At 33.4% G+C, this 13,265-nt stretch overlaps 1 protein-coding gene across 1 annotated transcript in view; it reads right to left on the bottom strand.

Moving 5' to 3' along the window:
- Window positions 1-3,718: 3,718 nt before the first annotated feature.
- LOC127934211 (Golgi apparatus protein 1) overlaps window positions 3,719-13,265 on the bottom strand; it is a 36,785-nt gene continuing 27,238 nt past the window's right edge. Inside the window, exons 18-26 of the mRNA XM_052531443.1 lie at window positions 13,033-13,125; window positions 11,368-11,505; window positions 10,526-10,649; window positions 10,213-10,355; window positions 9,477-9,578; window positions 9,143-9,250; window positions 8,430-8,550; window positions 7,988-8,094; window positions 3,719-7,140 (exon numbers count right to left, since the gene is read on the bottom strand). Of these exons, the coding sequence (XP_052387403.1) occupies window positions 6,973-7,140; window positions 7,988-8,094; window positions 8,430-8,550; window positions 9,143-9,250; window positions 9,477-9,578; window positions 10,213-10,355; window positions 10,526-10,649; window positions 11,368-11,505; window positions 13,033-13,125 (1,104 nt within the window). The 3' untranslated portion in view covers window positions 3,719-6,972. The remainder of the gene's footprint in view (window positions 7,141-7,987; window positions 8,095-8,429; window positions 8,551-9,142; window positions 9,251-9,476; window positions 9,579-10,212; window positions 10,356-10,525; window positions 10,650-11,367; window positions 11,506-13,032; window positions 13,126-13,265) is intronic.

The following is a 13,265-nucleotide window of genomic DNA, read 5'->3' as shown; positions in this document are numbered from 1 at the left end:
TTTTACAAACTCATAAATGTATCGTCTCAGTTTCGCGTCCATTGCACTCTCGGAATATGAATTCGTTAGAAATAAACGCAGAATTGAATTCGTTACAACGACAGAAAAGGGAAAAGAAAAATATGAGAAGGAATCAATTCAAAATCTGAACATCTCTAAAAAAATAAGCCTTATAAAATAATTTCAGTGCGTCACATGAACGATCTGAATGCGTGCCGTCGACCTCATCTCAATAACTTTCTAATGAAGTGTACAGTCTCTGAACTTTAATCAAGTCAAAGCATCTGGTCAGTGATGTCTTATTAAATCTGGAGCAGACAGTGTCAGAAGAGCTCGTGATGCTGCAGCTGCTCCAGAGTTCAGACAAAAGGTCAAGTGCGTGACCCCAGGACAAAAACCCAGAGCAGCCCTATCTCTCTCTCTCTCTCTCTCTCTCTCTCTCTCTCTCTCTAACACACACACACACACACACACACACACACACACACACATTTGTTACCTTTACTTTTTGCCAACACTTTAGCTATGCAATATTGCCCATGTTACACATACTATAATTAAACACAATATTAATGCTACCAAGCACATTAAGTTCTAGTTGTTGATAAATAGGTTATCTGAACAATAATGCAACATCTTCAAACACAAGCATGCTCTAACTAGCCTATTCTTTTTTGGATAAAAATTTTAGTTTAGATTGAGCCAAGATGGGAATAAATATGACCAAATCAGATTTCAGCTATTTAAATCCAAGAAAGTGAAATCTGAGAAAGCAAATAAGACAAGGACTGTTACAGACAGGGAAGATTTATAGGTCGACTGGAATTAACTGAAATTAACTGGAATTAATTTGTTACCTTTACTTTTTGCCAACACTTTAGCTATGCAATATTGCCCATGTTACACATACTATAATTAAACACAATATTAATGCTACCAAGCACATTAAGTTCTAGTTGTTGATAAATAGGTTATCTGAACAATAATGCAACATCTTCAAACACAAGCATGCTCTAACTAGCCTATTATTTAAAGAAAACAAATAAGTGTTCCAGGATTAAGGATTAGAGCAACCCATACAGAGGAATAAAAACAGTGTAAAAATAATGGAAAGGCATATTCATTTTAGGCAGATAAGTCTAAATGAATTGCTTATAGGCAAATAAACCAGTGTTTTTCTTTTTTGGATAAAAATTTTAGTTTAGATTGAGCCAAGATGGGAATAAATATGACCAAATCAGATTTCAGCTATTTAAATCCAAGAAAGTGAAATCTGAGAAAGCAAATAAGACAAGGACTGTTACAGACAGGGAAGATTTATAGGTCGACTGGAATTAACTGGGAATGCATCCGTGTTATTGTAGAATTCTGGGTTTATATGCATCCAAGATAAACTATATGTGGAGCTACAAGATCACTGACAGTGAGGAATTACGCGAGCTGCTGCTGCAAATGAAAATGCGGCGAAATACAAGCGAGTGCAATCTGTTCAGAGACCGCCATCTGCTGGAGAAACGAACAACTACATGACCGTGAAACAGCCGATGCAGTCACAAGACGTTTAACCTGTGTAATTGGGAAAAAAAACAAATTTGCAACAATCAAATAAAGTCCATAAAATAAATAATTAAAACAGAGTAACTGCCAGTAGATTATACAAATATGTCAATATATTTTGAATGGCTTTCAATCATGTCTGTTAGAAATGCAAATACAGTAGATATCAAACTGCATTAAACCAGTAACAAAGACACAAGCATAAAAAACCCCACCTCAAATTACACATGAAACACAATAAGGTTAACAATCAAATAACTGATCATTTTGTTGTAAAGAGAAAACAAACTCAGTCTGACATTACCAGACAACAAAATGCTAAACAAAATCAATAACCCCACCAGCAAATGGGCCCAAAACGTAATCATGTGAACTATTCATGCCCCAGTGCATGCTGGGAATAGTATACATGAGCAAAACTGTATCAATCTAAAACTGTATTCACATAACACACCAAAATTAAATAAACTATTGCATGCATGAACTATTTTAAAGGAATAGATCATCTACTCACACTCATGTTGTTCCAAAGCCGTGAAACGTTCTTTCCTCCATTGGGCACCAAAGATGAGGACTGGCAAACTCAAAAAAAAGTGCCATCATCAGGGTAATCATTTAACAGCTGCTGAACTATAACGAGCTGGTTGGAATTCACAAAGTCTTGTTTTTATTTTGATTGATTAGTTAAATTAATGTATATTAAAACCATTCATGTGATGCTGCTCTGTGTATCCTAAACCAGATTTAAATGTTAGGAAGTAAATTTGGCATGAGAACTGCAGGAAGACCAAAGGTAATAGATGCTTTTTTGAGGCACCACACATAAAATGCCCTTTTTTACCTGACTGTGTCACCGATGTGGAATTCCTCCGGTTCTTGTGGCATTTAATTCAAATAATGTTTTTGAATCTAAAAAAAAAAAAAAAAAAAAAAAAATCCTTTAAAAATTTCATAGCCTTTATAGATGCCTTGTTTGTTGAAAACTGGCAGGTTCTTGTAATAAAAATCCTTATTTTTGGTGTCCACCCTGCATTAAGTCTCTTGTATTACACCATAAAGGGTTAAATTGTCACTAAATATAAAAGCATTGTCTTATTTTTGGTTAGTATATTGCCTGGATATATTCATAACATCATCTCAGATATTGCACTGTATAGCATATTGACATATTTTTCTTACTAGCTCCACACTTCTTCACAGATAATATAAAGTTATTTAGAAATTCCATGTTTCATCCTCCTGGGGCCCAGGTTTAGACTTTTGTCCTCTAAAAGTCCCCGCCATGCCACAGTTTGACGGGATATCAAATGTTTGGAGGTTTGATCATAAACACATCTCCTCCTGAAGAGCCTGCAGGACAGACAGTATTCTGGGTGGATAGATAGATGTGTGACGGTTGACTAGTGGGTAATAAATTAGTTGACGTTTATGGCAGTCCAGTAGTTATTTATATCTAAGCCATTCTGGATTGCTGTCATTAATCTTTGCCCGTTGGTCCATCACAAACCATGGCCACATTTATAAAAGGATTTCAATCCATACGAACACCACTAGGTGGCAGTAAAAGCAACACTTGGATGATGATCGACTTCACACGAGATCCAGATCATGAGGTTTTGTTCCTGCAGCTCCAGTGCTGCATCCATTAAGACATGAGAAACCACATACTAAGACATTCTCATATTCATGCTATGTCATTTTGAGTAGTTGGACTATCATTATAAAGGTCCTCCTGGGTTACACAAGCCTCTTAATGCAGAGGAAGACTGGCTTTGACATGAAGCTTTTCACTTCACATGATGTGTATGGATTAGAGTGGTATGGATTACTTGTGGATTATTGTGATGTTTTTATCAGCTTTTTGGACTCTCATTCTGACGGCACCCATTCACTGCAGAGGATCCTTTGGTGAGCAAGTGATAGAATGTTAAACTTCTCAAAATCTGTTCCAATGAAAAACATAATCTTGGATGACCCAAGGCTGAGTACATTTTCAGCAAAAAATTCCCTTTAATTTGCTTTATAAAACACATTTGTTTTCAAAAAAGTTCCTGACATTGCTGGCAATTAAAAATACAGGGACAGACAAATGGAATCATGTTTTTTCGGAGTCACATACTGTATGTATAAATAATACAAAACAGGAGACAAAACACCACGGTAAGAAAATCTACAGCGTTTTATTAAACTGATAACTCATCTGTACAGAATTAGGGAAACCAACAAAAAGTCTGATTTGTCACATTAATCTTCCATGGCAAAATGAAGAAACTGATAAAATATCATCCATAACGTTTCATATGTTTAGTCAATTTGCATTTAATAGGAAACATGACAAAGCCGCTCACAGTTGGATGGGTCTTCCAGAGGAGCAGAGAAAAGCCATTTTTAACAAAGATGCATCATCTTTGGCACTGCACTGCGTTTGCTGTGGCTTTAAAAGATGCTTTCCAAATGGGGCTCCTCAAAACAAAACAAAGATGAAAAAAAAAAAAAAAAATCAGAATCCTAAATTTTCTGTAAACAATAATACAAAATATATATATATAAAAAAAATCAAATTAATTAATAAAAGTAATTGTCCAAGCAAAAAGGTTTTTTTTTTCTTAAAAGAGAAAGCAAGCATAATAGTTGTATTCCATGAACCTCCTCCGAAATGCTTAAGGGTCCCTTGATTTCCACACTAGTACAGAGTCCAGATCCAACAGAACACATCACTGTCAGCTTTATGAATTTTGACATCCAATGTGATAAAAACCCATTATAAACCAGTTATACGTAAAATAGTCAAGAAACAACCAAAGAAGTCCAGTCAATCAAAACGAATCATGATCAGTCTCAAAAAACATGAATTAGGAGAAATACAGTTGGAATAATATAACTTTTAACATTTACTTATCTACAGTACATAGTCAAACATATGATCAGTTGAATTTTACAGTCCAAATTTCTCGGACACTGTCTTTGATCTGCACATTAGATCCATTATTTACAGAATAACACTGAGATCATCAATGCTAGCAAAATATTCAAATGTACAAATCTGTTCCCACATGTTGGAGTCTGAGATATTTTTGAGTCTATTAAAGGGATAAGTGCACTCAAAAATGACCATTCTTTCATTTACTCACACTCATGTTGTACCAAACATGTCTGACTCTCTGTAAAAAGTGAAAGAAGAATTAACTAATTTATTTTTTGGCAGCTAATCCGTTTTGGTACCAACTGACTTCCATTGTATTGACAAAAATGCAATAAGTCAACAGGAACTGAAACTGTCTTCAAAATACTGTGTTCAGCAGAAAAAAATGAATGCATACAGGTTTGGAACATGAGGGTGAGTAAATGGCTTTTAATTTCTGGATGAACTATCCCTTTAATAAAAGGACAGTGGACAAATTGGTTTCATAGAGCTTTGCACACACTTTGAAAAACACAATATGCAAATGTGCATGGATTTACAAAACCGAATCCAGAGAAACCTTCTCTATAGTGGTACAGCTCCTGTCAAGAAAATATTAGAAAATTAAAAGGTAAATCCCACAAAACCCATTTAATTTGGAGTGAAATTTTGATTCTTCTTCTTCTTCTTCTTCTTCTTCAAAAAAAAAACGATTTATGCAATAGTATATTCCTGAAAATTAAGCACACTTCCCTACTGGTTTAACAGTAAAAATACTGTGATTAATTCTCATGAAAATAGACTTCGTTTTCATCATGCAAAAAAAAAGAAAGTTAGTTAAAATGAATGCATCTAAATTAATGCATAAATTAATGCATGGCCTTTGAAAAACCTTATGTCTTTACTAAATGTTATGCATATAAACATCACAGTTATAGTCATAGTAACACAGTAACAAATTAAAAAGACAAGTATGTCATTCCTTTTCATACTAGAGATGTCTGTGGGTACAGCTTTGAAAGAATACAGAGCCACCATCCAAGGGGACTAATAAATGTTTCTTTCACTGGGATGACAGAGAAAGAGAAAAGGCAACATTAGAACATCGTTATGAAATAAGTTCAAAAACAGATTTATCTCTATCCACACGCACAGAGGCACGCAAATATGAAACCAAGATCAGCACATTTGTTGTAAACAATAAATAAGGCTTAAGCCAAACATAACAAAATATCAAAAAAGTGCAATCATCCTGTGAACATTCAAAGTAGCTCTGAACAGGAAAAAATACATTGAGCAGGGTATATAGTCACGTTCATCCTTATAACATTGGTCTGCAGGAAACTTGGCCCTGGACAATCCAACCTTTCTTTCTCATTAAACCTTCTGACAGAGCTGCAGGTCTATTTGAATTTCATACTCTCAGTTTATTTATGATTTAATGCCTAATCCATTATAAATGTGCAAACCAGATGTTTTTGATTCTTCAGACTGATCACTCAGACGATCAGCAGGGGAATCTCACAAAACCAGTCCAAGAACATGTTTGTCATACCAAAATAAAAATTTACTTGGATTTTTGTCAATTAAATATTTTATGATTTTACAATATTATCTTATTTGGCTGTATTTGTCTTACTTCCTTTATTGATTTAAATAAATCAAAACAACATAAAACAGTAAAAAACTGTGTTAATAATGGGAATTATAAAATAACTCAAAAGAGAAATGTACAGACGTAATGGTAATTCTGGGAGGAAATTGTCATGAAAAATTAATCTCTCTCTCTCTCTCTCTCTCTCTCTATATATATATATATATTTAGGGCCTGGACATATTTTCATGAGATTCACTCAATGTGTTTACTATTATAAAGTTTGACTTTGCCCTTTAAAATGAAACCTTCTAGCAAAGGTAATAATAATAAATAATAATAAAGGGCTATTGAAATGTCAATTGTTGCAAGTTTACCACTTGATGTCTGTCTAATGTATCATAAATGTAATGTCTTTCAGGTGTCAGGATCATCATTTATGACTAGAAAAACCATCTTCCCTCCCCAGTGCTAAAACATTTAGGAGACACTCAGAAATGAATTCCACCCAAAAAAAAAAAAAACGAAGTGAAAAACAAAATATAAAAATGGCTTGTGAATTTTCATGTAAGCTGTTGATTAAAGCCCTGTCATTCTGAAAAAACTGAAAGATGCAATGATAAAATGACTGCATTGACACATGATGACCATATCACAGTCAAGAAGTAAGGCTGTCACTCTCAAAATAAAAACATATACTCAAGGCATAATGTCCCAAAATGATCTTGATCCTGTCTGAGAAGCATTTCAAAGGTTGTATGTTTGGACTGAGCCTCAGGGTGGGCTAGAGAGGGTTCCTAACATGGCACCGACCCACAGAAGGTCCACTGCCGCTCCCAAAGTCTTGGCAGGTATAAGAACAGAGAACAGCGAGCGCAGGAAATGACATGTGAACCAGCGGATGGGCGGAATCCTCGCTCTACCTGTCTTTCAGCTCTCTGGTCACACGTTTGGTGATACGGCCACACAGCAGCCCCACGAGGAAGAGGAGGGACACGGCCAGAGCAATCATCAACAGGATGTAGTTCTTCGAAGGTGATGTCATGACTTGTAGAGCGAGGTCCGAGAAACCTTCAGCTGGTGCCACCTGGGAAATCAAATCATACACTAGGACTCATTTGTCCTGACATAACATTCATATTTAAAGTATAACATTTTTAATAATGAAAATAATTTATACAAAATTATATATATATATATATATATATATATATATATATATATATATATATATATATATATATATATATATATATATATATAAAACAAATGTTTAAATTTTTTTAGTACATCTACAATACAGGATTTTCATAAAATAACTATTTATTTTGATATAATTTCTTAACATTATTAAATTATTTATAATAGTAATAATAATTATGCTAATATGTTTATATTTAAATAAAATATGTCTAAACTCTAATAATAATAGTATTATTAATAATATTAAATAATAATAATTTATTTAATATAATTTAATCTCATTAATATTAAATCAGATTAATATTAAACAGTATTAACAATAATGTTGTTTTATATAATAATTTATCCTTGCTATTATTGCATTAATAATAATAATTATTATTATTTATTTATATAAATGTATAGACATATGTACAATACTAATGTTAATGATAATAATAAAATGAATAATAACAATGTATAAATGTTAATAATAATAATAATAACAATTTATTTTACTACAATTTATAATTTTTATTCTTACTGTATTATTATTATTAAACAACTTTAGAAGACAACATTATTTTTAATATAACAATTTCTTGTTACTACATTAATAATACAATTAATAACAATAATAATAATAATAATTTTAATGCAAAAAAGTCTAGAAGTTCGGCTTGTATGTAGCAAATACATTTAAGAAAAATATTTAGGTGAAGTTGAATGTGTTTGTGTTTGTGAGCACTGACCTTCGCTGCATAGCTCCACATGTCTACGCGGTCCTGTAATCTTCTCTTACATTCAGGCTGTAAACGCACTTGCTTGTCCTGCAGAGCTTCCATTAAACAGGACATTTCTGGGAAAGAATTTCAAACGGAGGGAGTCAGGAGCTACAAATTACAGAGTTAAAAAACCTCCATAATCACACAGTCTGTCAGTGCCATAACTTTCCATTAGCCTCTCAAATAGACCCTCATCCCAGATATCTGGGTATTTGGTATTTACAATGCATTAACATTCAGTGAGAAATAATGTAAGAAGCGAAAATCATAAGATATTTGAGGTTTAATATGCAGCTATGTGGAGCAAGATATTTAATAAAAAAGAAAATTGACAGTTTTTATCTCATAGCATCTTTAAAAGCATGAATGAATTGTGTAATATGCAAAAAAGTAAAATAAATTGACTGACGTCTGCCTCTTCCAGGGTTGATGGCTGCACACTGGTGTTTCAAATCCAGAGCACAGGCCGTGTGCAAGACAGGATCCACAAATATATCTGCTTTGCTTTCTTTGAGCATGTTCAACACCTCCTACACGTGGAGAAGAGGATGAAATCAAAGAGCGAAATGTGGACACTAAACCTGTACATGTCGAACTAATATAGCAGTGTATGTGTGGACTGTTGGGAAGGTGTTTCTTAAAGAGACAGCAGCGAAACAAGACTTAACCTTTTAAGAGAGGATGAAGGAATGTGGGAAAAACTCAATTATGATTGTTTTGTTTAACTGGACGTTTTAAAAAATACACTACAGTTCAAAAGGCAGTAATATGTTGTTGTTATTTTAATGATTTTGAAATAATCATTTTCAAATAATAATAATAATAATAAATACAGCAAAAATTAAAACATTTTTTTTTTTTTGGATTTGAATATATTTTAAAATGTAATTTATTCCTGTGATGCAAAGCTGGATTTTCAGCATCATTACATCTTCCAGAAATCATTCTAATATGAAAGAGTTAATTGCCAAGTACGTGCACATACAAGGAATTTGTTCTGCTGACAGAAGCGACCGTGCAACCACCCATGTGTCTAGTGTGGGAATCTCCTCTCATCAAACACTGATGGTGTTTCTATAGCAACAGATGCAGATGAAGCATGTCTGAGGATGTGTTCTGTACCGTCTTGCACTCCTCCTGTTTAATCTTCAGAAGGTTGTTCTTCAGACACTCCTCCACTTGACCCGTCTGTTCCTGTGCGGCAGCTTCCTCAGCACACAGCCGCGTGATCTAACACACACACAAACAGACATGTTACGAAGTGACCCGAAACACATCGCAATGAGCTGACAGATAGAATTAAAGGAAATGCCCATTATATTTAACTCAGTAATGAAAAATATGAATATTTAAATAGAATAAACTACCCACAAAGAGTGCTTTAAATCAGCCAGTGGTGTGTTTTCATTTCGATTCAGATGCTAAAGATGGCTCATGATGTGATGTGTCCACTCACCTCATTCCTGCAGTGAACCTGGAGCTGAGGATCGAGCCGGTAGTCGAGCGCTGACTCCTGAAGAATCACTCTGATCTGATCCTCACAGTCTCCAGACAAGCGCTGAGAACAACCCGTTAAAACTGTTCAACAGTCTGCATTTCCACACCACAACACTCCCACTCACAGACTAATAAAAGAACTTCCATGGCCTACAAGACCACCAAAAAATAACATTATGTTGACTTACGAATCAACATTTCATATCTATAAAAGTCAATGTTACTTTAGTATTATTTATTCATATTTAATATTCATATTTTGAATTAGCTTTTATTTTTATATTTTCAGTTTGCTTTTGTCATTTTATATCTATTTTTAAATAAATAAAAAACTCAATTATTCATAGTTTTAGCGAACCATTTAGTGAACATTTATAAATTTCAATCCAGTAAAAATTTTGTACGTTTGTATTTTTCATCTAATATTTACATTAACTATTTACATTAAAGCTGCAAATTGTATTATTATTTCTGTATAACTTTATTTTTAATTCCGTTTTAGTTTTAGTAAATTTTATACACAACATTTAAGCAACATTTCTAATTTCAGTTCAGTTTTATTTCAATTACCAACAGCAATTTTAACAGTAACAACACTGATATAGGTAAGTGGTACAATAATGTCAGTCAGGTCTTATAGCAACACAAGACTATCATTTGTATTATTCGTTGCTAATATTGAGTGAAACACATACCTGGTCTGCATACTTGAGTTTGAGGCAGGATATGACTTGACCCTCCAGCTCGTTGGCGTCACTGGCTTTGCCAAGAATGCTTTGACAAAACTTGGGAATGTCTGCTTTACAAGCCTTCCTCAACACTGGGTTCAGTCTGTAGTCTGAAAACACCAAAGAAATCAAAACTCTAGCATAACAGAAGTTGAAATATAAGAAAACTAGCCTTTAAACAGAACTTGAGGAAGAGTTTCATAGATGTAGATGACAAACTCAGCTAACTAGGTGAGTGGAAATGAAGGCTTTTAATGGTGCGGATGTGTTTGGTCTTCACCTGTGTTCTGAGTGATTTGTCTCTTGGTGATCATCTGCTTACACTTGGGATCCATAAGCTCGCTGTTCTTGTTCAGTTTTAGACACTGTAGCATGTTCTTAGCATCTGACTCTGTGCAAAACCGCTAAACCAAGGACAAATAGTTAGAGAAAGAACGAGAAAAGGAGAAACAGACTTAACTACTGACTGCACAGATCTATGGGAACAGTCTTACAGGCTCAAGGATACAAGTTTGGGCTTTCTTGCACACCAATGTTGCATTTGTTACTGATATTGAAAAATGTCATTACAACATAAAATTACTGCTTTTTTATTTTAATGTATTTAAAATTGTATTCTTGTGATGCAAAGCTGAATTTTCAGCATCATCACGCCAGTATTCAGAGTCACAAGATCCTTTAGAAGTTATTGTAAAATTCTCATTTGATTAATAATAACAACAATAATAATACAATAAGACCAATATTTATTTGAACAAGGAATCTTTTGTAACATTATAAAAGTCTTTACTGCTAATTTTGATCACCTTTTTGTATTCTAGCTGAATAAAAGTATGAATTTCTTTCATAACATTAGTGTATTTGTTAATAGCATACAGGTTATGTGCTTTCAATATTTAATACTCCTTTCCAAATCAGCTCTATCGATCTATCAGCCACTTCACTCGGGCCCCGTGTTGATCTTATTAAGTTCATTAAAACATGGGGCTTACGCTATTCCTATTGATTTTTGACAATCCAGAGTACGTTTATAACCGTCAGATCGCTCTGTTTGACAGGAGAGCCTTAGATAATGTCAGCATATGACCAAAGGGAACTGCAGAACTTGCTAAAACATCTCACCTTGATCATCTGCTTGCACACTCTCATGAGCTGATAGTCCAGCTCCGGATCCATCATTTCAGTTTCCTGAAGCTTAAAGATCTTCTGATGACAAACCTGAGAAAGCTGCTTCTTGCTCTCTTTGAGACACTCAATGATCTGAGAAGAAGAGGACAGATACAGACGAAAAAAGAACAGGTGATGAATATAGTTAGTTATTAGTTACTTCTCCAATAAGGCTACATTGCTGCAGCATTTTGTTTTTTCACTTACGCTGTCAAGTTAAGGTTAATCGAGGTTTCTTGTGTATAGGCATCATACACGTGATGTAAATTAATTTTTTTCATTAAATAATAATCAGACTAAATTAACACCATAAACTGCCAGCTCTACACATTTTCTATGCATTTCATAGGTGGTCGTTGCATGATTAAATGCATTAATATTTGATTGCATTATTATTATTATTATTTAAGCTAACCTAAGCTGTTACATGACTAAACAGGACCATGCCAGGTTGCTGGCTACTGAATAAGTGTAATTATGTAAACATGTATGGTCATATGTTAATGTGCTCATGGTTGTGTCAACATGATTTATTGGCTGAAGCAGTTTTATAGCTTGGTTTTAATGGACTGGGTGAGAAAGCGGAGAGCGTTACACAATGAACATGTACTTCCATAAAAAGTATGGAATTTTTTTTATTTTGCATATGTGGCATATCAGACTGTAATGTAGGGTTTTCCACATTTGACCAATGAATTTCCACAACTTTTCCAGTCTTTCATGATCACTCAATAAGTATTTTTTATCATTTTATAGAGGCTGATGGAAGGGTTTTCTATTTGTACTTTATTTTAGGTACCAATTCTTAATTTTAATGTAAAAATTAAAATTAAGCAAAAAAAAAAAAAAAAAAAAAATAGCCAAACATCAAAATATAAGCTGACATTCCTTAATTATAATTCTTAATTATATAATTTTTATTTATGAACCCCGTATGTGGGAATTTTTAAAAATGTGATTTCTAGACCTGGAAAAGTAATTGAAAATTAGTAGAATGTAAAAATATGGACATTTCTAAAACAAATAACTTAATCTAGCTTTGTTAAATTCTAATATAGTTTATCTATTTGTGAACAGCAATTTTATTATATTTTATGTTTATTATATTTATATTATATATATATATATATATATATATATATATATATATATATATATATATATATTGCTATAAAAGTCATGTAAATTCACTGGTAATAACAATATAACATTATATAAAAATATAAAATATAACATAACATTCTGTTCCCAATTCTGGAAATGTTATTCTTTTAATTATTATATTTAATTATTTTAATATAAACTCCTCATTTATGTAAAAAAAAAAAAACGGTAGTTGTTCAAAAATGGCCTTGCCTTTTCCAGCCTCTATGCAGAGCACAGTTATTTGCTACAGACTTTTGATGACCTGGAAATCTCAATTTGTATGATTTTCTACTATTCCAATGTGTTCCATGATCTAGGAATCTGTAGAGGGTAATGTTTTCTCTTGGTTCATTTCTCTCGGTTCATGTCAAATTAATTTTGATAAATAAGTCGCACCTGATTATAAGTCGCTGGACCAGCCAAACTATGAAAAAAAGTGTGACTTAGAGTCCGGAAAATATGGTAAACAGTTACCTGAGCATTTCCGTAGGCAACAGAGGAACAAAACTTGTTGATATCCTTCTTACAAGCATCATGCAGCTCAGGTTCCAGTCGAATGTCCTCTGACTGCAAAACAAGAGGACAGAGAGCGTGACATCTGACCGTATAGCTTCAGAAGACGTGGAATACAGAACACGAGTCATATGCAAAAGTTTTCTCAAACTTTAATGGTACTTTTAGGTCCTTGATTGAACAAATGACATTGC

This window comes from Carassius gibelio, chromosome A18 (genome assembly GCF_023724105.1).
Source record: "Carassius gibelio isolate Cgi1373 ecotype wild population from Czech Republic chromosome A18, carGib1.2-hapl.c, whole genome shotgun sequence".
NCBI classification, from domain to species: domain Eukaryota; kingdom Metazoa; phylum Chordata; class Actinopteri; order Cypriniformes; family Cyprinidae; genus Carassius; species Carassius gibelio.
Note: the sequence above shows the minus strand (reverse complement) of the source record. Positions and strands in the feature narration are given on the sequence as shown.